Source organism: Rattus norvegicus, chromosome 17, assembly GCF_021556685.1.
Source record: "Rattus norvegicus strain SHRSP/BbbUtx chromosome 17, alternate assembly SHRSP_T2T, whole genome shotgun sequence".
Lineage (NCBI taxonomy): Eukaryota > Metazoa > Chordata > Mammalia > Rodentia > Muridae > Rattus > Rattus norvegicus.
This window is the reverse complement of record NC_141550.1, coordinates 4977583-4998428: the sequence shown is the minus strand read 5'-3', so window position 1 is coordinate 4998428 and position 20846 is coordinate 4977583. Positions and strand designations below refer to the sequence as shown.

At 49.2% G+C, this 20846-nt stretch overlaps 2 protein-coding genes across 10 annotated transcripts in view; both read right to left on the bottom strand.

Moving 5' to 3' along the window:
* Spata31d3 (SPATA31 subfamily D, member 3) overlaps positions 1 to 20846 on the bottom strand; it is a 42601-nt gene that overhangs the window by 19348 nt on the left and 2407 nt on the right. Inside the window, exons 1-5 of one of the 3 annotated variants that reach the window (XM_087590360.1) lie at positions 18526 to 18767; positions 17432 to 17474; positions 16496 to 16556; positions 16352 to 16390; positions 12510 to 16234 (exon numbers count right to left, since the gene is read on the bottom strand). In XM_087590360.1, the coding sequence (XP_087446486.1) occupies positions 12682 to 16234; positions 16352 to 16390; positions 16496 to 16556; positions 17432 to 17474; positions 18526 to 18711 (3882 nt within the window). In that variant the 5' untranslated portion in view covers positions 18712 to 18767 and the 3' untranslated portion in view covers positions 12510 to 12681. 3 annotated transcript variants of the gene reach the window in all.
* Positions 1439 to 8088, bottom strand: C17h9orf153 (similar to human chromosome 9 open reading frame 153). 7 transcript variants are annotated; one of them, XM_087589631.1, is made up of 7 exons: positions 8067 to 8088; positions 7390 to 7572; positions 4602 to 4697; positions 3135 to 3431; positions 2942 to 2995; positions 2148 to 2184; positions 1811 to 2019 (listed from the first exon to the last, which is right to left on the bottom strand). In XM_087589631.1, the coding sequence occupies exons 3-6, from the start codon at positions 4668 to 4670 to the stop codon at positions 2170 to 2172; spliced, it is 435 nt and encodes a 144-aa protein (XP_087445757.1). In that variant the 5' UTR covers positions 4671 to 4697; positions 7390 to 7572; positions 8067 to 8088; the 3' UTR covers positions 1811 to 2019; positions 2148 to 2169.

The window sequence follows — 20846 nt, the reverse complement described above, 5'->3', positions numbered from 1 at the left end:
TCAGATGTGTCCAGGATTTAGGGACTTAGAGTGGTTTTTTTCTTTGTTTAAAAAATTATTTGTTCAGACACACCAGAAGAGGGCATCAGATCTCATTACAGATGGTTGTGAGCCACCATGTGGTGTCAGGATTTGAACTCAGAACTTCTGGAAGACCAGTCAGGGCTCTTAGCCGCTGAGCCATCTCTCCAGCCCTTGTTTTCACTTTTAAGATTTCCGGTTTGTTCCCTTTTCAGGTCATCCTGTTCTCGTTTTATGGTTGCTCCATCCTTCCTAACTTTGAGTAACTGACGGCTTTCACATTGATCTCTATGTTCATTTTTAATTCTCCTATTCACTGTGTTCTTCGATTCTTTTTATGGTGATGGCATCACTGTGTACTTAACTGTGGGAGGCATAGGATACTGAGGCTTCGGCCTTGAAAATGGGTAGGCACGAAATTTTTGTAGTGTTCTCAGCTGTCGCTGCTCTCTAACGCCAGGGTCACCTCTCGCTTGCTGAGCTCCAGATAAGGAGAAGGGGCCTAAGTAAGGAGGTGCCCATACCATGGCCCACACAAGGCAGACTGCCCGAAAATCCACTGGTGGTAAAGCACCCAGGAAACTTGCTACAAAAGCTGCTCTCAGGAGTACACCCTCTACTGGAGGGGTGAAGAAACCTCATCGTTACAGGCCTGGTACTCTGATTCCATGAAATCAGACGCTATCAGAAGTCCACTGAACTTCGGATTCCCAAGCTCCCCTTCCAGCATCTGGTGCCAGAAATTGCTCAGGACTTCAAAAAAGACCTGTGCTTCCAGTGTGCATTGATGCTTTGCAGGAGGCAAGTGAGGCCTACGTGGTTGGCCATTTTGAAGATACCAACCTGTGTGCTATTCATGCTAAACATGTAACAATTATGCCAAAAGATATGGCGGTAGCACGCCACATACACGGAGAATGTGCTTAAGAGGCCACTATGAGGGGAAACATTTCATTCTCAAAAGGAAAATTTTTTTACTTCTTTTTTTTTTTTCTTTTTTTTTTTCCGGAGCTGGGGACCGAACCCAGGGCCTTGCGCTTGCTAGGCAAGCGCTCTACCACTGAGCTAAATCCCCAACCCAATTTTTTTACTTCCTCTTCCTGTTATTGGTAGTTCTGAATGTTAGATATTTTTCCCATGGAGGTTAAAGCTACCTAAGTACATGATTGTGAGTAGAAACATAGGGGACAGAATCACATGGGCTGATTAAGTGGTTAAGAGCACTGACTGCTCTTCCAGAGGTCCTGAGTTCAGTTCCCAGCAACCACATGGTGGCTCACAACCATCTGTAAATGAGATCTGATGCCCTCTTCTGGTGTGTCTGAAGACAGTACAGTGTACTCATGTAAATAAAATAAATAAATTTTTTAAAGGGTTTAAATTCCTTTAAGAAAAAAAATCACATATTGGCAGCTTCTCCACGTTCATTTGGGTGTGACTTTTAATATACATGCACCGTGTAAAGCATTAATGCAAGCAGAATGCTTCCGTGAACACATTTCAACAGTTCAACTTTAAAACCTACTGAAATTTTCTAGACAATGCCAGAATTTGGATTTTTTTAAGTAAGTAAATTACATATTGACAGCAAAAAGTAAACAAACAAACAAACAAACAAATAAACAAACCAGAAACAAAGAAACAGAGAAACCAAGGAAGAAAACATTGTAGAGATCCATTTTTGGTGGAGAGCTAATTCTGTGTATCCACCCAGTATTCCCTTCACCTGCTGTTCAGATGAGCATCAGAACTGTGAACCAGAGTAATGCCAGCAGATTGGTTGGACATGTTCCTCCACGAAATCATTTTAATGTAGGCTTTGCACGGACATTGAGTAGAGAAGTGGGCTGTGTGCTTTTCCACCTCTTGTGTTGGTTCGGCAATCCCAAGCAGAACGGTTCATATCCAGACTATTTCAGTACACTATTTTCCAGGTGAGATAAAGCTGTCCTTCTTTATCATACTCAGCTTGAGGGTAGACCATCAGAGTCTTGCGAACTAGGGGAGGGAAGATGAGTCCAGACATACGTTGGTTCTCTACGTATCTCTTCTCACTGTTGTATTCTATGTTCAAGAGGGAAAACCTCCTGGGCATTTTCCCCCACTTTGCAAGTCCCTTGAAATACCTCCACTGAAGGTCTGCCAGGTCTAGGAACTGCTTTCCTGGAAGGAATCATGTTTTAAAAGAGTCACACATCAGCACAGGGCACAGGCAGAAGACATTTCTAAGGAGCTGAGGGCCCTTCATTCCTGGTTCTTTGTCTCTGTTGCTGTTTGGCCTGTTTGCTTGTTTAGAGTTTCAGTGGAATGCCAGAGACCACACAAGAAACACAAACGGTATGTACAACAGATGCTGTTCGACTGCAGGGCTCTGAGTAGCCGCTCTCAGAATGGTAAAAAAAAAAAAATCAGGGCTATCGTGTCCTGTTTACAGTCACCTGTCAGACATGGATGTGAGTCTTGACCCTGGATTCTCATGTTTTATGCTTTTGTGGTTCTCAGGGTCGAACTCAAGACCACAAACACGCTAGATCAGTGTTCTATCATGAGCAACGGTCTCCTGCCCATCTCTGTGTCTCTCTGTATCTCTCTGTCTCTGTCTCTCCCTCCCCCCACCCCCCAGGTTTGGTCTAGATAAATTGCACAGGCTAAATTGCCCATGTTAGCTTTGATCCAATGGTTGTCCTACCTCAGTCCCTAGAGTGGGCCTATACCATTCACAGGACAGAAATTCAAAAGTGTTTTCCTTGACTTCGTTGCCACCACAGGAAGCATCAACCTTAGCTACAAACCCTACACTGTGAGAGATTACCACAGGTCATTGCTTCACACAGTCCTGTCTGGAAGTCTGCTTACATTCTATGCGAGGTCTGCATCTCCCCTACCCCCACCCCCCAGGAGAACCTCTTTTATTTATTACCTGGGTCAAAGGAGACTTGTTGGCTTGTTGGCTTTTCTTCATAGAACAGCCTGCCTGGGGCAACAGAAGACAGGAGAAGTTTTCGGAATGTGACGCTTTGAATCCTTTTCCTGAAGTGCTGTGCTGGAAGGATCACGGGCAGTTCGTTGCTTAAACCGTGAGGAAAGGAGAGTGGAGGAGGAGGGATGCCCACCTGGGCCAGCCTCTGCTGGGAGCTGTGTACCTGCTCCAGCGGAACATTGTAACCCTTTAACAGACTTTGGTGAAGTAGATCTGACATAGATGGTGTCTTCCGCTCCTCTTTGTTAACCGGTATGGAAGGGTGGCGCTCATCCCCTTTTACGGTGTCATAGCTGTCAGAGATCAGGCCACCCAGGATTTTCCAAAGGACTTCCTGAGCTTCCTTAAACGACATGCCACAGATCTTTTGGAGATTAGATTTCTTGCTCTCCTTATTAAAAATCTCAAGTGATGCATATAATTCTGGTAGCTGTCAGGGTCGGGGGGAGAGAGAGGGAATGAAGTCATGAGACCAGTGAACACACAGTAATCTATCTCGACAGAAGCATTTGCCTTCACAAGGTGCCATTCTCTCAGCAAAATCAAATCAGTAGCAGAGTGTGGCACAGGGAGGAGGAAGCAGAATGGCAGGGCTCACCGTCCGGAAGACAGATTTAAGGCACATCCTTTGAGCCAACCGCTAAAGAAATAAGTGCTTAGGTTCGGACTTGGTGGCCTTGAGGCCTTTCTAGCTTAACCATCCTGACGGGTGTGCAAAAAGACGGCCGGAGTGGGCGGTGCCTCGTAAGACAGATCATGTAGACACCAGAGTTTTACCCCAGTGTCCAAGGAACTCAGAATGTTCCAGAATGCAAGGCAAAGGAAGCCGTTGTCAGAATGTCTTCCTGAGTAAAAAATGATCACATTATCGGACGTTTGGAAATAGTCGCTGGCAGAACAAAACTATAATTGATTCCTGTATAGTATGCCTCCCTGCCTAAAGTTCTATGTAGGGGGATTAAAACCTTCCTGTTTAGACTATCATGTCTACAGATCAGGTCATTCTTGAAAGGTGTCTGTGGGCAATTTGGTTGGAAAGCCAGACCGTCCACGGTCTTAGGGTACAACCCAAGTTTATGGGTGCTGCTCAGTGGTAAAGGTTTGTCTGTCTATCATGTGCAAAGGCCTGGAGTTGATCCCCAGAGAGGACAGACAAAGAACAGAAAGAGCAAAGTAAAGCTATGGCCAAGTGGGGCCTCCTTTCCCTCTTAGTCAGTTTATGGCAAGAAAAGAAGAGAGGGAACTAAAACCAGAATGTGTCTCTCTTCAGACAAGGTTGGACAGCTATGTCTTATGCTAACAAAAAAAGTCAAGGGGGCTAGAGAGGTGGCTCAGTGGTTAGGAGCACTGGCTGCTATTCCAGAAGACCTAGGTCTGGCTCCCAGCACCCACATGCTGACTCACAACCATCAGTAACTCCAGTTGCAGGGGATCTGATGCACTCTTCTGGCCTGTGGTGCCCATAAGACATGGCACACCCCCCACCCCACCCCACATACACTCCCGTGCCCCAGGCACATCTGTGTGCATTCATGATTCGACCTCATCTGATTCTTATGTAAGTTGCCTGTGTGCAATGTCATGGTTTCTAAATTCATACCGAACAACGGTGCAGATACAAGGATCCTATGCTGCCTCGGGTCCAAGTGTGGTGTCTGGTGGAGGACATTGTGCCAAGATCTGAACCTCCACGTTCCTGAAAATGGGACAAAGGAGAAGGTCAAAGGTCAAAGGTCAGGCAGCGTGAAAGGGGAGGTCCTGTTGTAGTGTCTGTTGCTCAGCAGCATCTTCTGGTTGTGACGGACGGGACACTTTAACGTCCTACCATTTTTGTGCTTAGCTTGTATTCTTACTGGTCCATGTTAGCCAAGTTGGTCACACTTCACGCGGCCGCCTTTGTCTTAGCACTCCGAATTCCCATATGAAATAGGCGCTAAGCTTTCACCTTAGCCCGAAGAATACTGCATGGATGGCTTTTGTTTCTTGCCTAATATTTTGACAGATTGTATATCACCTAAGGAGAAGATTCACTTGCCTCCTTACCCAGAAAAAGTATCCATTTAGGAGGAAAAAAAGCTGATAACCACCACCACCACCACCACCACCACCACCACCACCACCACCACCACCACCACAACAACAACAACAACAACTGAACATTTTAAAGAAAAAGAAGAAACTCTGACCATTTCGTTGGTGAAGTTGAAACAACCCCAGAATTCACACAGTTCCTGTATCAGTAAGTTAAGAATGCACCCACATCTGACTCGGATGGGGACTTCTGTGTGGCGTCCACTGCTAACGAGTGGCCCTGTGTGAGTGACATGGTGCAAAAGGTGACACCTGGGCCTTTGGGGGCTTTCTGGGCTTTTTCTCCACATTTTTAGAAGCTCTGTGCAGAGATGGCTTTTCTTCAGGAGAGTCCAGGGGGTAAGAAACCCAACTTGGTTAACTTAGCCTCAGACCTGCTCCAGAGGACTAGAACCATTCGAGTTGAGGCCAAACATCACCCCGCTGGACCCTTCATTTGGGGAGATTCTTATGTAGCGATAAATACAGACTCTACAATAAGGAGTCGGTAGCCACGAGGAGCATGGAGAGGCCTGTGGTACTGGCTGTCCTGATGGAGTTGGGGAGCCTGCAGGTTCTGAGATAGGTTCCAGCTGAAGGAACACTTTGACCTGGGGAGAAACATGCTGATGAGATTTTAGAGACTAAACCCTAATGTTAATTTGCAGTATGGGTCCACCTGCATAGGAGATAAAGCCAGTGATGTATTTTCTATAGGAGAGAAGATGTGTGCAGTGAAGGACTGGCAGTTGGCTGAAGGACTTTTAGACAAGCCTGGAATCACGGGCCAGGGCTCCGACTTGGGCCTGTGTGCTGTCCACAATCTTGCGGTGTGCCTAAGGAAGTTTCTGACAGTCTGAAACATGAGGCAGGGCATGGAGAAGAAAAGAAGGAAGAGAAGACATTGCCTGGTAGCAGGGGCTGGGGGGTGGGAGAGAACAGGAAGAATCAGAAGCAGTAAAAGCTCATGCTGTGGGATTTGCATGGAGCTGGGGGGTGTGGCTCTGGGATAAAGCATGTGCCTGTGCCTAGCGTGCACAGGGTTGTAGATTCGATCTCTGTGATGCAAATAAATAAGTTAGCTAATTAAAACTGGCAGGGGTAGTTAGGCATGGTGGTACAGATTTACCACCATGACATTTGGAAAGCAGAGGCAGAAAAGTATGGGCTATCCTGGGATACATAGCAAACCCATCTCAAGGAGTGTAGGAGGATGGAAAGAGGAGAAGGTGGGGGGTGGCGAGGAGCAGCAGCAGGAGGAGGAGGAGCAGCAGGAGGAGGGGGAGGAGCAGCAGGAGGAGGAGGAGCAGCAGGAGGAGGAGGAGCAGCAGGAGGAGGAGGAGCAGGAGGAGGAGCAGCAGCAGGAGGAGCAGCAGGAGGAGGAGGAGCAGGAGGAGGAAGAGGAGGAGGAGCAGGAGGAGGAGGAGGAGCAGCAGCAGCAGCAGGAGGAGGAGGAGCAGGAGGAGGAGGAGCAGCAGGAGGAGGAGGAGGAGCAGGAGGAGGAGGAGGAGCAGCAGCAGCAGCAGCAGGAGGAGGAGCAGGAGGAGGAGGAGAAGCAGCAGCAGCAGCAGGAGGAGGAGGAGGAGCAGCAGCAGCAGCAGCAGGAGGAGGAGGAGCAGCAGGAGGAGGAGGAGCAGGAGGAGGAGCAGGAGGAGGAGGAGTAGCAGCAGCAGCAGCAGGAGGAGGAGGAGCAGGAGGAGGAGGAGGAGTAGCAGCAGCAGCAGGAGGAGCAGCAGGAGGAGGAGGAACAGGAGGAGGAGCAGGAGGAGGAGGAGTAGCAGCAGCAGCAGGAGGAGGAGCAGCAGCAGCAGGAGGAGGAGGAGGAGCAGCAGCAGGAGCAGGAGGAGCAACAGGAGGAGGAGGAGCAGCAGCAGCAGGAGGAGGAGGAGGAGGAGGAGCAGCAGCAGCAGGAGGAGGAGCAGCAGCAGCAGGAGCAGGAGGAGCAACAGGAGGAGGAGGAGCAGCAGGAGGAGGAGCAGCAGCAGTAGCAGAAGATGGAGGAAGAGAAGCAGCAGGAGGAGGAGGAGCAGCAGGAGGAGGAGGAGCAGTAGCAGGAGGTGAAGGAAGAGAAGCAGCAGGAGGAGGAGAAGCAGCAGGAGGAGGAGGAGCAGCAGCAGGAGGAGAAGCAGCAGGAGGAGGAGAAGCAGCAAGAGGAGGAGGAGCAGCAGGAGGAGGAGGAGAAGTAACAGGAGAAGGAGAAGCAGCAGCAGCAGCAGCAGCAGCAGCAGGAGGAGGAGGAGGAGGAGAGAGGGTGTAAATGGAAACAGTCTGCTTAATATTGGATGCCAGGCTTCATAGGTGCTCTCCGGGGACTGTACCTGCTTAGGGACGTCTTGGTTGGATGGGTGGTGTCCTTAAGGATTGCCAGGCCTGCTGTGGCAGGGAGAGTTCATCCCAGCAGTGTAGGTTGGAACCCAGTTTGACCTTACACATCTTTTCATTGTTCACAAATCATATTCCATCATGGTTCAAAGGAGGTAGCTTTCTCATGAGCACTAGCTCTGGAAAACACAAGAGGAAGTTCTACTGTGTCACTCTCTTCCCTTGGCAACCTCTCTGGTCGATAGGCTAGAGACCCTCCATGATGGATAAGGGAGAAGGAAGATCCATCCCAGGTAATGGTAGTGTACCAAAGTCACACCTAAGTATCTGTAGGAGCAGGGGTGGGAAGGAGGGAGGCCCCAGGGGCAGGGCTGCTGGTGGTGACAGGGCAGAGGCTCAGCTGTAGATTCTACTTTCTCGAAGCAGCCTCAGAGGAGGCAGTGTGTCCCCATCCCTATAGATGGGATGACCCGAACATGGCCACCTGTCACCATGTAGGTTTGAGCTCCTGCCTCTTTCTCATGCCTCAGTACAAGCACAGCCTGTCTAATTTACCACTGTTACCGCTCTATCATGATGCCCCATGACAATATCAATCCCTGCATTACTGCTTAGTTTCCCGTGGTCCACCTTTGTGGGTAATCTCTGAAGTCCCAGGCTGAGTATCCTTCACCTGGTAGACCGCAGGCTCAACTGGAGTATGACAGCTTCAGTGGAGGGCAAGTAACTAAGTCACTGTTCATTGTGACATTTGGAGATCCTCAAGGTCACAGAAGTGGCTGTCTGACAGGGTGGGGTTGGGGTTTGGTAGAGTGGGAGGCGGAATAGCATTTCTTCTAAGAGCATTTAATTGCAGAAGTGAGATGGAGTCATTGAGTTTCCTCACTGTAGATTCTTCCCCGGCTCTCGATGCCAACAAGGGACAGTGGAGCTCTGACGTACTTATAGGCAGCGTGAGTAGTCAGGCGAGGGGTGAGTCATGTAGCCATGTCCTGGTCTCTCTACTGGCAGAATCAATGTAACGATGTGCTATGATTTGAGTGCACTGTGAGTCCCTGTGCGAGATGCCAGTATAAATCTCCTCTTCCTCAGCTGTGTCAACGAAATCCTCCACAGGGAGCCACTGGCCTGCTCCTTGCTTGTTGTTCTGAGGGTTTCTCTTGCTTCCGCAGACAAGGCTGTGCAGTATGTGCTGTGGTTACACTAGTTTTACTCTGACAATTCAGCCTGAAGATCTTCCAGGTCCTTATGTACAGGTCTCCCTCCTTCATGGCTGCACATATTCCTGAGAAGGTTTGATTTGTTCAACTAACCTTCTGTATGAGGGTATCTAGGTTTTCGTGTCTGCCACTGACATCATTTAGCAGTTGTTGGTGAGTCGAGGCCAGGCCCAGTGTTCTAGACCTGGATGCATGACTTACTATGTCCACAGAGAATCCGTCCTTGCCTGCTGGCCATTTTGTCCAGTATCTTACGGTTTCTACTGGTCTGATAAAGCACCATGTTCAAAACAGGCTGGGGAAGTAGTCTTAGTTAGGGTTTTACCACTGTGAACAGATACCATGACCAAGGCAAGTCTTATAAGGACAACATTTCACTGGGGCTGGCTCACAGGTTCAGAGGTTCAGTCCATTATCATCAAGGCAGGATCATGGCAGCATCCAGGCAGGCACAGTGCAGGCAGAGCTGAGAGTTCTACATCTTCATCTGAAGGCTGCTAGCAAAATACCACCTTCTAGGCAGCTAGGATGAGGGTCTTAAAGCCCATACCCACAGTGACACACCTACCCCAACAAGGTCACACCACTCTAACAAAATCCACACCTACTCCAACAGGTGCCACGCCCTGGGCCAGGCATATACAAACCATCAGGAAAGGGTTTATCCCATCTTATAGGTTAATGGTTATAGTCCATTACTGAGTAAAGTCAGGGCAGCAAATCAATGTAGAATTGAACCAAAGGCCATAGAGAAGTACCAAATACTGGCTTGCTTCCCGTGGCTTGCTAAGCTGTTTTCATATACCATCCAGGAGCACTTGCCCAGGACTGGCCATCCACACTGAGCTGGACCCTTCTACATTCATATACAGGCCTTTCATATGGAGGTATTTTCTCCATGATCTTTTTTTTTTTTCCTTAAGAGTATGGTCTGGTTTTCTCCACGATCTGCCTTTTTTTTATTTCCTTAAGAATATGAAGGAGGCATTTTCTCAAAGTTCTCCCTTCTAGGATATGTTCTTTTTGTGTCAGTTGGCAAAAACCAACCGACCCAGAGGCCTAGGGATCCTTTTAAGTGACATTTTGTCCACAGTCACTCACCTGACTGTAGAACACTGTTCTCTGTGTTCTGCCGTACAGAATGCAGTAAAACATACTGGGGAAACCTGCTTTGCTCTTGTGTCTGTATGTGTAGACGTGAGTTCTCAGCTTTCTGTCTCTGCCCCCATATCTGATGTGGGCAGCCAGCTCACCTCTGCTGTGACAGACTCTCCTCCAGAAACATGGAGATGCCCAACACAGTCAACTGCAGGCCGGCCTAGCTAGGCAGGACCCACAGTTTTTGGAGGTAGGAGAAGGAGGATGTTTAAGAACCAGGATGTTTCTTGAAATCTACAACCTCTCTCCAGGTTTGATCCTCTCTGGTCCATCCAGCTCTTGAACAACTCTGGCTAGGGGAGGTGGGTTGTCATTTGTGGGTACAGGACCTGACCCTTCGACTGGCTGTGAGGCATAGACAGCCTTAGGGGTTGGTCGATGGCTCTTGGTTAGGCCCTCTTCATTCCTGCAGTCCCTCCTCATTCTGATTTCATCCAAGTGAACCAGCTTCTGCCCATATGCCACAATGTCTTCTTGGGTCTTTCAAAGGCTACATACAGTAAGGTCATAGGCAAGGCAAGGCACACAACCCAGAAAGCTCCCCCTTCTTCACATATCTCTTTCTTTTGTTTTTGTTTGTTTGTTTTAAGATTTATTTTGTACATATGTGAGTACACTGTAGCTGTCTTCAGACACACCAGGAGAGGACATCTGATCCCAAAACAGATGGTTGTGAGCCACCATGTGGTTGCTGGGATTTGAACTCAGTACCTCTGGAAGAGCAGTCAGGGCTCTTAACCACTGAGCCATCTCTGCAGACCTAGCCTTGTTTTTAACTACAGGCATTTTACCACACACACAAAACCATCAATAACCTTGCCCTATGTTTTTCTGAAGGAAGTAACAGACTTCAGTGAGTTCCTCCCTTACGGAGGGAGAATTGGAAAGCTCGTTCTAGTTTCCCATCAGAACGATTCCCTCACATCTCTGGGTGACACCAAATTCTGAGTGTTGTTGAGCTCTAATCAAAAAGACAAAACGTGACAGAAAGGGCAGGAAGAGCACTGTGCTGAGCTTGAGGAGGAAGAGGGAGCTTTTGAATGTGTCGTGGCTGAAATCTTTTGAGGCCTTATTTGAGGGGAAGGGAATGGGGCTGAAAGCCTGGTGGTTAGAACAGGAAGTGTAAATATCACTGAGATGGATTTGAAAGGATTTAACCCCGTGTGGGCAGATGCAGGAAATACAGGAAGAAGTTAAAGGCTGTTGGGGTCTCCAGAAGAGGGACATGAGTCTGGTGACCTCCCAGGACTGGAGTTTGAATGGTAGCACGGGATAATGGATGTCGGACGAGTGGCAGGCCTAGTCATTGGCTTGACTGGCTACATGGATAAGTGGGTCTTACGTGTATTCTGCAGTTCTGTCCCCTCTGAAGCCTCCCCTTACTCCGCACTTTTCCTGATGTGCCGTGACTCTGCCTGCGATGGTTAGTGACATAAACTTGGAAGGAAGGCAGGAAGAGGCAACAGACTATAGCCGCAGTGGAATCATTTTTGTTTTGACACCCACAAGACACTGCCTCCCTGGACATACATGTGCGTCCTAAGAATCTTGCCTGGCCTCCTTCTGCCTCTTCCTTCCTTGGAGACCTGCATGTAAGAGAGGCAGAATGTTGTGGGATGTTGGTGGAATTAACCCATAAGAACTGTACCCACTTCACTACAGGGACTTGAATTACAGGTGACACGGGAGGTCTGTGGCTCCATGCCGATCAGATCATGTGCAGAGTGCATAACAAGACCATGCTGTCACGCTGTCTGCATCAGAGTGGCAGCGCTGGTGTCTGCGTCGGCGCGGCGTCAGCGTCAGCGTCAGCGTCAGCGTCGGAATCATTGAGCATGGATGGCAGCCATTGTATCACCTCCCCTGAAATAAGGACCGCGTGCCTGGCACAGGCTAGTCCTGCTCAGTAGGGCTCATACTTTGACATCAGAAAGCTCTGTGGTACCCTTGGCAGCCTGGAGAAAGCACCAAGGGATGGGAATCAGGCAGTCTAGTGCGACGGAAGTCTGATGTTGGGGTCGTGGGATGAGATCCGGGCGCTTGCGCATGCGCCTCTTTACGTCTTCCTCCGGAAACACCCGCCACTCGCATGCATAGTCTCTTGTTTGTGGTGCTTGATCAGCCTGGATGTGAGGTGACCACTCGATGGGCACTCCTCCCTTTGAAAGCAGGGGCACAGTTTGACTTAAAGAACTAAGTGGGACATGGTGGCTCACAACCATCTGTAAAGAGATCCGATGCCCTCTTCTGGTGTATCTGAAGACAGCTACAGTGTGTACTTATATATAATAAATAAATAAATCTTAAAAAAAAAAAAACTAAGTGGGAACTATTCCAGTAGGCGTGTCTCACCAGTGAGCGTGCTTAGTAGTAATTAGACGCTGCCTCCTGTTCAACTCTACTCAGGACCCGACGGAACATGGACAAGGTACATCTTAGATCACTGACAGCAGTTCCAAAAACCGTGACTGAGTCACCATATGTATTGGTTGGTCAAGGATGACCTCATACAAAAATCTCTCGTTTGCAAGCATCTGGAGCAATGGAGGGAGGGCGTGGACAGCCACACACTATTATTGAGGCTACAGTAAGAGTAGGAAGTTTATGCCATTGTAAAACACTAGGGACGAGTCCTGCTTTCACGAAGAGCCACGAGAGGCTCCAGTGTCCTGTTTCCCAAGCCTAAGGCTTCTTATCTAAATCCTCTGCCACACATGGGCTAGCACACACACACACACAAATTAAGGAAAATTTATTAGCCAAGGAATAAAGCTATTGTTAATAAAAACATATTCCCTTGAAAATCTGTTTTTGTTTTTGTTTTTTTGGTTGTTGTTAATGGGAACAAACCCCCCAGCAGTGCCTTCAACACAGAGAAGGGCAGCCGGAGCCTCCTAGCCAGCTTGACACCTACAGATAGGACTTTGGTGGAGAAGCATGCATGGGGGAGGGCTCCACCATCTTAGCTTTTCCAGTAGTGCCGCACCTCTCAAGGGCTGTCTGCCCTTGTCCTGGGCTGCAGGACTCAGCCCTCTGCACTTGAGAGCAGGAAGCTCTGCAGCAGAAGTGGGGCAGCCTCTGGGCAGGCTCTGCCTGAGCCTGCAGTTGCAACTCCTGCTGAGCTTCTACAGACCCCATGAGGGGAGACACAGGTGCCTGGGGACAAGGAATGACTGTCCAATGCCTGAACCCTAGCTGTTTCCTGAGGACCATCCCAGGCTCTCTCACACATTTCTGAGCTGCTGTGTTCCCACAGAACTCACATCTCCCTTTGATGAGGCTTGCGCCCTTCACTGGCATTAATGAGGAGCAGCCCCTGGCCAGGATCTTTTCCTGCCCTTTGTGTTTCCTCCCAGGGGACAGCATCTGCCAGAAGCCCTTCACCTGGTTGGGGAACTGATTTTCCAGAGGCTGACTCTTAGGTGTCAGTGCTGGGGAGGATGTGTGTCCTTGGGTTTCCTCTGCTGCCCTGGCCTGAGCACAGTGTCTCTTCCCTCTGGTCTGGGATGTCCCTAAGCCTGCATCCCCTCCACCAAGCTTTCCTGCCTCAGTTACCAGTGGGGGCACTCCTCTGGCAGCTGGGGGACAGTCCTTGTTCTTGCTCTTGCCTGAGACATATGCAGGGACCCAGGGACCCTGCCGTGGCTCCATGTTGATGCCCACAGAGGGGAAGTGCACATGCAGCACCTGAGAAACCGCCATGTCCCCACTGGAGGGGCCCCGGGGTTTGGAAGTCATTTCTTCTGAGGCAAAGGCTGTGGCGGGCAGGTCTGGCACCTGGATGTGTGTCTCGCCCTCTGAGTTTGGCACGACTTCTGTGGACACCTGACTTTTAGAGTGAGGCGTCTCAGAGTCCTGGGGAACGGACATTCCCTGCAGGGACTGACATTCAGTCGCATGGCTCCCTGGGGAGCACAGGCCCTGGGTGCCTTTCAAGTTCTTAGTGGACTGTGGGTCAGGACCAGGGAGTTGCTCTCCCTTGTGTAGCTCTGTGGACCCCTCAGCCATGGAGCAGTCTTTCCAGTTCTTCCTTTCTCCCTGAGAGCCCTGTGTGTTGTTGCTGGAAGCCAATCTCTCCTCTGTTGGCCCATCTGGGCTCATGGGTGGCTCTGGGTCAGGCCTGCTGTCTGATCTAGAATGTTGCCGGATGCCTTTGTGTGCCATACTGGGTGTCCAGTGCTTGATTGGCTCTCCGCCACTTGGGGCCATGCTAAGGTCTTTGTCTACACACACCTTCTTGTTCTCAGAGGCTGGCTGTGTGTGGCCCGCAAGCCAGGCAGCAGGGAGAGGCCTGTGTTGGATGGGGACTAAATCCACTGTCCCCTTTCTATCTCCATTAGTGTTTCTTCTAAGGAATCTGGAGGGCTTGTCAGAATCCACTGTACAAACGCTGTGGGCTCGAGTGTGGAGCTGAGGGAAAGGTTGAGATGGCTCTGCTCTTGTCAAGTAGGACTCTAGGGATTCCTCAACTCTTTGAGGAAGGCCGAATGCCATCCTCCTGCCGAAGTCTGTGATGTGTTCTTCCAGTACCTTTTCTTGGTTATCACTAAGCGTCAAGCTGTGCTCGTGTTCTTTCCGTGCATCTTCTTCACTTAGCAAAGGTGCCACTTGTCTGGGGGAGGTCCCAGGTGGAGTCTGTGCCATGTTTGTAGAATGCCCTGACCGGTCAGCAGCACTAGACATCTCATCCCTACTAATTTCTTTAGTGTTCCTTCCCAGCTGTTCTTGCAGGAAACTTTCACATTCTCTCTGGCATTGCTTGACCAATGAAGCCTTTGAAATTTTTCCAGACATATCCCGAAGCTGAAGTTCTGGGTCTGTCTCAGAATTAGAATGTACTCTGCTCATCAAAGCCCCACTGGAGTCACCCTGTATGTGATCTCTTTGGCCTATTCCTGGACATTGTCCCTGAACTTTGACGTCTTTCACCTTTAGAGAGTGACTCTCTAAGGGCTTTTTATGGAAGCTTGAAGTTTGGCTGAGCCCAAGACCTGATAGGCTGTTCGTGTTGAACTTATAGTGAGAGATCCATGAGAGTCCATGGCTGTCCCTTGCCTCAGGGACCTCAGGAATTTTTGAGTGAGGATTCATGAAAGACAGGGACTCCCGGATCCTCTGGGGCAGGCCCCAGCGACGTTGGATGAGTCTCTTTCGAAGATGGTGTTCTAGTTTCCTCTCGAGTTTATAGTTGAAAGGGAAGTCTCCAGGAAGGATTTTCTTAGGAGCATGGGCCTTGGATGAATGTCTGGTTGAGGAGATTTTAGGAGGTGAGGGACCAAAACCTTCTTGGAATCTTTGGGTCAGAGTGGGTAAACCCAAAAAACCTTGCAGTGTTTTTTGTAATAAGTTATATTCCAGCTGTTGAAGTTCATACGGCGCGAGGGGCTGCCCCTCATCCTTTAGGCTGTGAAAACGCACTCCGCATATCCTAAGCTGGGATTGAGGAGAAGATGGCAGGAATGGGAGTCTGGATTGAGTCTGGGCCTTAGAGTCGGTAGGAGGGTCAGGCTTGATTTGAGACTGAGGTACAGTTTGCCCCTGTTGGTCACTCTCAGGCAAGAGTAGAGGTATGGGGTAAGTAAGGTTGGAAGACTCACGTCCTGTGGAGGCCTCCGCGATCCTGTGGAAATCGTCCCTTTCTGGGTAACTGTTAACTGAATTAGCAGCTTCATGTTTCAGGGACTCACTGTGTAGAGAAGGGAGACCCCAGAAGAGCTGGTTGTCCTTGATCTCTGACTGGTCTTCAGAGTTCTTCAGGTGAGAGGGCTCCTGCTGTGGGTGAGGGCCCCCAGGCTCTCCCTTTTTTTTACCCAGAAGGTGGTAGAGGTCCGCGTTCTCTACATCAGCAGATGATGCTGAGATTTCCCCTGAAGTACTTTCCGGTATTAAAAAAGATACCGTTTTCTCCTTTTTCAGTTTATATGCAGCGACATCAGCATCCCTTTTCTCTTGCCTCTTGAAGAGTGCTAAGACATCGGGGCCGGGGGACAAATGATCTTCAGGCTCCACAGCATGGACCTTTGTGAGTCTCCGGTATGAGCCTCGAGAAGCATAGGGCTTCACGTGTGGCAAATTTGTCCGGGGCTGGTCTTCAGCACTGAACCACAACTGAGAGGATGCTGACTCATAGATGGTGCTTTTGGCCGTTGAGGCATTGGAGGACTGCTCCCTAGGGCTCTCCGCTCGGAGAGCCAACTGTGCTTCCTGAGTGGCAAGTGGAGAAGAAGTAAGCATTTTGCATGGGGTATGGGTCAGCAACACTGCAGGCTTTAAGGGAGCAATAGCTTGGGGTGACAGGGAGGCCCTGAGGGGTGTAGAAGGAGATACGCCATCCGGAGGAGTGATTTGGTCCTGCGAGAGGGTGGAGAGAGAAGTGTGGAGAGGAGCTTCTAGAGCTGGAAGTCCCGGTTGGTTTGCAGGGAAGCCAGAGGGTAGAGCAATCGGAGCTTCTGTCACAGGAGCCCTAGAAGGCAAAGAGGACACCAAAGCGGCATCACCACCGTCTTCCAGGGGAGCCTGAGAGAGCAGGTAGCTGACCAGAGGACTTGTTTTGTTATATATACTACAGAGGGGCTCTGACCATAGCAGTTGCCGAAAGCCTGTGGGATTATGTGGTTTGCTGTAGGGAGACAGGAAGGTCAGAGTTTTAGCCAGGTTGAACATGTGTAAAAGGAAGGGTAGAGAAGCTGTGAGAAGGGACCAGGACACGAGGGGAATGGATCACCTTTGAAGGGTTATCTGCAGCTTCTTTGCTGTCTCAGGGTCTCTCTGGCCAGCTTTCTTACCTGAAAAAGGGAGAGCATGTGACCTCCAGAAGGAGGGTAGAAACGGGAGGGGCACATGGCAGACCTTTAAGGAAAACATTCAAGGGGACTAGAGAGATGGTTCGGTGGTTAAAAGAACCTGAGATTCGTCTACAGGACTTGGGTTCAGTTCTCAGAACCCACATGGTGACTCACAACGACCCTTGGGTCCAATGACAGGGCAGTGGGCAGTTTGATTTCTAAGGGCTGTGGAACACCTATCGGCAAGGAAAACACCCATGCATGTGTACTAAATATCTAGATTTTTTTCTTTTCCTTTTTTTTTCAGAGCTGGGGACCGAACCCAGGGCCTTGTGCTTGCTAGGCAAGTGCTCTACCACTGAGCTAAATCCCCAACCCCATTTTTTTTTTTAAAGAGAAAAGTACTTAGGAGAACCTGTCCACAGTGACAAGTGCTCTGTGAGGACACTCAGGATGCTCACCCGTGAGTGTACGTGACTCACTTGCTAATCCCTCCCCACTGTGTTGTCACAAGTGCCACTCAAAACCACTGCAGGGAACACTGTTCAGTGGCTTCCTCGTGGTTGTCAGTTCCCAGGAGGAAGGCCAGGGGATATGGTGTCAGGAGACTTAAGTGTGCTTCAAAGCAGCCATGCACATCTCACAGGAGCCCCAAGGGGCTGTCACCACTGCCCAACACTGTCTCAGGAAGCTGCGCCCACTGCCCAAGACTGTCACTGCTTTAAGCAGGAGGGAATGGAGAGGACTGAGATCTATCTTAGGTTGATCTTGTGAATCGGAGTCTCAGGAGTGAGATCTTCATATCATGGCCTGAAACTTCACAGAAAGGACATCAGGGGATGCTGGGATGACAAAGTTAACAGGTGGACACCTACGTTTAAATGCTTTCCCCCTTCTGTGCCTAAAGTTGTTCTGTAGCTGTAAAGAAAAGAGAAATGCGGTGAGCACACGAGACGTCTTTGTACTGTCCTCTTCGTTATAGAGTCAGAACTCTGGACCACAGTATCCTGAATTCTACCAAATGATGGAATCCTTGCAGTCACTCTACTAACTTTAGAGGCAATCACTGATTGTCACTGTTTTTCTCTCTGGGAAAGCAGAGAAGAACACTACGAAGTCCACACTTGGAGGGGGGAAGGGTCGTCTCAGCAAAAAGTCCTCTTTTTGACAGCACAGAGCGTGAAGGCAGTATTTACATGTCTGCTGTCTCCAAGGGCTGGGTGTGAAGCTAAAGACCACGCACCAGGCTCTAATCAGAGACCGCCGACATTCAGCACTGTGATCCTGACCAGCTCATCATGGAAGAGGGTAGGGGAAGGGACACGTGAGGCAGGAGTGGACCATGGGACCCACTGTCAGGAGAGGCTGGTCTCACCCCCAGAGCCCAAAGACTGTAGTAGCCAAGCCATTAGGACCAGTTTCCTACTTTGTCCTGGAAACTTCAGCCACACAGATAGGAAGGTGAATGTGGGCTCCACGTGGGACTCTTAGTCCTCCCTGATGCCTCTTGTGAGCTAGGACAGAGGTCTCCTCTCTCCCACCTCTCCTCCCCTTCCCTCTCCTCTCTCATTTCCTCCCCTCCCCTCCCCTCCTCTCCCCTCCCCTCCCCTCTCCCCTCCTGTCTCTTCTCCTCCTCTCCTCTCTCATTTCCTCCCCTCCCCTCCCCTCCCCTCTCCTCTCCTCTCCTCCCCTCCCCTCCCCTCTCCTCCCCTCCCCTCCCCTCTCCCCTCCTGTCTCTCCTCCTCCCCTCCCCTCTCCTCCCCTCTCCCCTCCTGTCTCTCCTCCTCCCCTCCCCTCTCTTCCCCTCTCCTCTTCTCTTCTCCCCTCTCCTCTCCTCCCCTCTCTTCCCTCTCCTCTCTTCACTCATTCATCTCAGACATCTGACAGCCAAGTCCATCCCACAGCCAGAGAGCACAACTACAGCCCAGCAATGAAGACTCTCTTTTGGGAATTCACCACACTTCCTTACCTTTGGGGCGTATTTCTTTCTCTGCAGAGACCGGGCAAGCAGTCTCACTATCAGGGAGCTGATGTACAGAAGCAGGAGCCCCAGTCCACTCAGAAGAATGTAGCTGAGGTATTTGTGGTAGGAAGCTGAGCCAAAGGTCAGCCATGTCTCCGTGAGGCCATTCAGAGATGAGAAAATGTTCTCCATAGTATAAACAGCATGGCTGCCTGAGGTGTCTGATTCTGAGGGTTCATGAGCTTGACTAGAGTCCCAAGCCTGCATCACAGAGCAGGGGAGAGTCACAAGGGTTTCTGAGGGCGGGGAGGAGGGTGTGTCTTCAGCCCTTCCCCCACCCCTAGGAGCTCCTCAGAGCCCTCTGCCCAACCCTGCTGCCCCTTGCTCCCATCTGCCCTTTCCTCACACCTTAGTCCTCTGTTGTTCCATCAGCAGCCCAGACTGTCACCCAGTCCCCTTGCTGTTTGAAGAACTTGATTTGGACCTCAGCAGTTCTCTACCACATGGTGCCTGGGATTCTGCTCTGCTGAGATATCCACAGCCTTGGCTACCAGGCTGGTCTCATATACGTGCCATCTGAAGACCAGTTTTTTTCCCTCTGCTCCTTATATTTTATCTTCGAAAATGTTGAGAAGTAAACACCTCTGAGTCAGCCTTGGGTGTGTTTTGGTCAGAGTGACAGTTAAGTCATGAAACTGATATAAATATTACTCACGTTAGATCATATATTTTTGGTCAAATCATGTATTCTTGTACATAAAGGCACACCATGTATTTTTCCCACCGTTAGTAAAAGTTTAATTGCATTAAGGTTTTTGACTATGCTCTAAATGTACAGAACCCATTGATTAATCAGAGAACTAGTTTCATGTCCAGGAAGAGTACATCTTTCCTCCTTCCATCTCCTTTACCTAGTATTTTTTTTTTTACCCTGTTTCTCCTCACTCTACCTATGATAAACACTGTGTCTTGCCATGTCAGTGGTCGATGGGACATTCATTTAGATGGGGCTGGTTGTTGGTAAATTCTGAGGGTGATCCCTGGGGTCCTCAATGACAGAGTAGGACCCTGGAGTGTCAGTGCCTTAAAGAAGAACGTGGTTGAGGGCCCTCACTGATGTATGTCACCCACTCTAGGTAATCACACATTAATGTCCCAAACCAAAGAACCACTCATGTGTTATCCAGATAGCATTTCTTGTCAGGGTTATTTAACCTGACAAGAAATATACACACACATACACACACATACACACATACACACATACACACATACACATACATACAAACACATACACACACATACAAACATACACATACACACATACACACATATACACACATACACACATATACACACACACATATACACATACACACACATACAAACATACACACACATACAAACATACACACACATACACACATACACACACATACACACATACACACATACACATACACACATACACACACATACAAACATACACATACACACATACACACACATACACACACATACACACATACACACATACACACACATACAAACATACACATACACACATACACACACATACAAACATACACATACACACATACACACACATACACACATACACATACACACATACACACACACATACAAACATACACATACACACATACACACATACACACATACACATACACACACATACACACATACACACATACACACATACACACACATACACATACACACATACACACATACACACATACACATACACACATACACACATACACACATACACACATACACACATACACACACACACACACACACACACACACACACGGGGGGGGGCGATGGGGAGGGAGAGGAGAAGGAGAGAGATGTGGTATGCAAGATACTATTCATGAACTATTCAGGAGGTGTGCCAGGAATACTCAGTTTCCCTTTCTTTTTTCTCTATTTCTTTTCTTCTTTAGATTTATTTTCATTATGTAAGTACATCATCAGAAGAGGGCATCAGATTTCATTACAGATGGTTGTGAACCACTGTGTGGTTGCTGGGAATTGAACCCAGGACCTCTGGAAGAGTAGTCAGTGCTCTTAACTGCTGAGCCATCTCTCCAGCCCGTGTTTCTCTTTTCTTTTCTTATGCCATCAATGTTTCGTGGTCCTGTAAATGAATTCCAGGATATTCCCCACTGTTTTTTTTTTTTTCTCTCTCACAACATGAATGGTGGCTTTGTAAGGACCTTTTGTTCAAGATGGTCCCAGATGGCTCTGTTGAGGAAACGAATGTCTTCCTGTTCTTGCAACATTCCTAGGTAAGTTTG